Source organism: Sitodiplosis mosellana, unplaced genomic scaffold (assembly GCF_009176505.1).
Source record: "Sitodiplosis mosellana isolate CC-2019 unplaced genomic scaffold, AAFC_SMos_1.0 Smas_scaffold_3070, whole genome shotgun sequence".
In the NCBI taxonomy this organism is placed as follows: Eukaryota; Metazoa; Arthropoda; class Insecta; order Diptera; family Cecidomyiidae; genus Sitodiplosis; species Sitodiplosis mosellana.
The window spans coordinates 133-2,551 of record NW_022598312.1 but is presented as its reverse complement, the minus strand read 5'-3'; the positions used below and the strand labels follow the sequence as shown (position 1 = coordinate 2,551).

The following is a 2,419-nucleotide window of genomic DNA, read 5'->3' as shown; positions in this document are numbered from 1 at the left end:
TTCGTCTATCTCTAGTCTATTTCATCCAAAAAATGTTGAAACCTCACGTGTATTTGGCTATATTTAGTCTATTTCATCCAAAAAATGTTGAAACCTCACGTGTATTTGGCTATATTTAGTCTATTTCATCCAAAAAATGTTGAAACCTCACGTGTATTTGGCTATATTTAGTCTATTTCATTCAAAAAATGTTGAAACCTCACGTGCACATAGCTATGTTTGACATATTCTACTTACCATTTCTCATTTCAGTCAAGTACGGTGGCAGCATAAGTGAAAACGAAAACCTGATCGACTTGCAACAAGAGTACGATCATGAAAATGAACCAGAAAAATATCACCAAAATGTTTATATGATTATACTAAAATGTGCATTCGACCATTTGTTGACAGTAATTAAACCGGCTGATTTAAGTTTGACATTGAAAACCGATTTGGCCATCTGCCTTATCGTGGCATTTAACATATATGTAGGTCATACAAATAATAGAATAGAATATACGAAAACAGAACATGAATTGTGTGTAGTGTGCCAAATATAAACAAGGATGAACTGCGAATAATGCGTGTTGTCCACAATCAAAACCAGAATAAAATCCCAAACTGAAGGATCTTGGTTTCTGTGTTAGCTTGACTGAATTACGCAAAAAAGTATTAAATGTGAACGAAATTCCCAAATTATGCGTTAACCTCCAACGATTGTGTATTCGGGTGACATCCGTTGATGACATTTTGCCGTTCATTCGTCATTCACAACATTTGGTGGACATCAATATTACTGAATATAGAACGGAAAAATCTGAATGGAGCACGAAAAGTAACAATATACGTTACAGAGGACGTTTACTTGGCGACGAAATGGGCAGGAGTGGAAATCAACCTCGAGTTGATCGAAATACGACGCCGTGATTCTTACGCAGTCAAACTGCCACACACATTACGACCATTTTATTCTAGAATAGAATAGTCCGATGGGCTGAAGATTCTAACTATCATTCAAGATGTCAAAGCTCAAGTCTCGCTGCTATTCAACTAAAACAATCTAAATAAGAAAAAAATCCAAAAAATGAACCATCATTTCATATATGAATTTAAACTCCATTATTTTTGCATCTAATTTCTAAATTTGATAACAAATATGCATATTTCATTTCGAATAAATTGTAGTTTTCCATCTAATGTATCGAATAAGACTTATTGTATGGACCATCCTTGAATTTTGTTGTCCTCAAGACTAACATTACATCTCAATAAATAATATTTGGACTTCAAATTTGGTTTGCGTTAGCAAATCGGTGTTTTTCTCTTAAGAAGAATTTTCTCGTGTAGGAAAATTTCGTTTATCATGTACTGCTCAGCAAATCAAATTCTAGACATTTAATGCCAAGTGAAGCATACATGGCAAACAAGTAGATATCCACTGGCTACAACTAAACTGCCAATCATCGCAGGGAATGCAAGTCTGTGGAAAATTAAAAAAAAATCTAATCTTAACAGAATGTACCTAAATCGATTGATCCTAAGACGACATACTTGAAAAATACATTGAATGTAAGGCCAATGTCCGTGCTGCTCAGAAACACTAGCACATATAACATTTGCTGAAGCAGCAATTAGTGTTTCGTTTCCTAGAAGACAACAAACGAAATATCATCGAAAATATTGAATTTGAATATAATAAGAATTTGGTCCTAAAAATGTACATATATGCACTGGTAATTTGTACAAGAACACCGATGACTCTTATGTGATAACAAACATCAGAATCTCAGTAATGTGGTCATGAAACAGTAATTTAAGTTGAATAGAATTTACCAATAGCAACCAGGAAGTAATTAAATAAATAAATGGCAAAATATAATATCCCTTTTTTACCGCCTAAACAAGCTCCAATGGTCAATGCCCAAATGTGTGGTTGCAAAGGCAGATTTGGGTCTGCTTTCTCTGACAATGAAATGATGACTCTAATCATCATTGTGGTGAGTGGTATGTTATTTACGAATGCCAATCCAATGGCCGGAACCCACAAAATGATAAGAAGGGCAACGGTCAAACGAAACTCTTCACTGACCATCAGAATAACGTTCTCCGTTTGTGTTCCAATCCATTCGATGAGACTGAGCTTGGCTAAAGCCTCCATGAAATTGAATAAAACAGAGAGGAACAGTAATGTTGACCATTCAGCTCGCTCTAAAATTGTCTCCATATCACGCCCATCCAATAAAATCAACAGTAAAATTCAACTATTATTCCACACAAGCGAATAAAAACAGGTGACATGAATAAAAGTGTCGTCTCATTATCCAAAAGTGCCGAAAAAATGGCAGTGAATAGACACAAACAATAAATGAGAGGCCAAGGTTCGCCCTTTCTCATCTATTTGGGCAGAATTTTAAAATTTGATCAAGAATGAATTATG

At 34.8% G+C, this 2,419-nt stretch overlaps 1 protein-coding gene across 1 annotated transcript; it reads right to left on the bottom strand.

Annotated features, from left to right (window-relative positions):
- Positions 1 to 1,795: 1,795 nt before the first annotated feature.
- Positions 1,796 to 2,206, bottom strand: LOC129571664 (P protein-like). Its single transcript, XM_055451480.1, has one exon. It carries the CDS (start codon positions 2,204 to 2,206, stop codon positions 1,796 to 1,798), a length of 411 nt encoding a protein of 136 aa, XP_055307455.1.
- Positions 2,207 to 2,419: the final 213 nt, after the last annotated feature.

Coding starts and splice junctions, on each gene's coding strand:
- LOC129571664 (XM_055451480.1), bottom strand. CDS start 2,206: ATGGAGACAATTTTAGAGCGAGCTGAATGGTCAACATTACTGTTCCTC.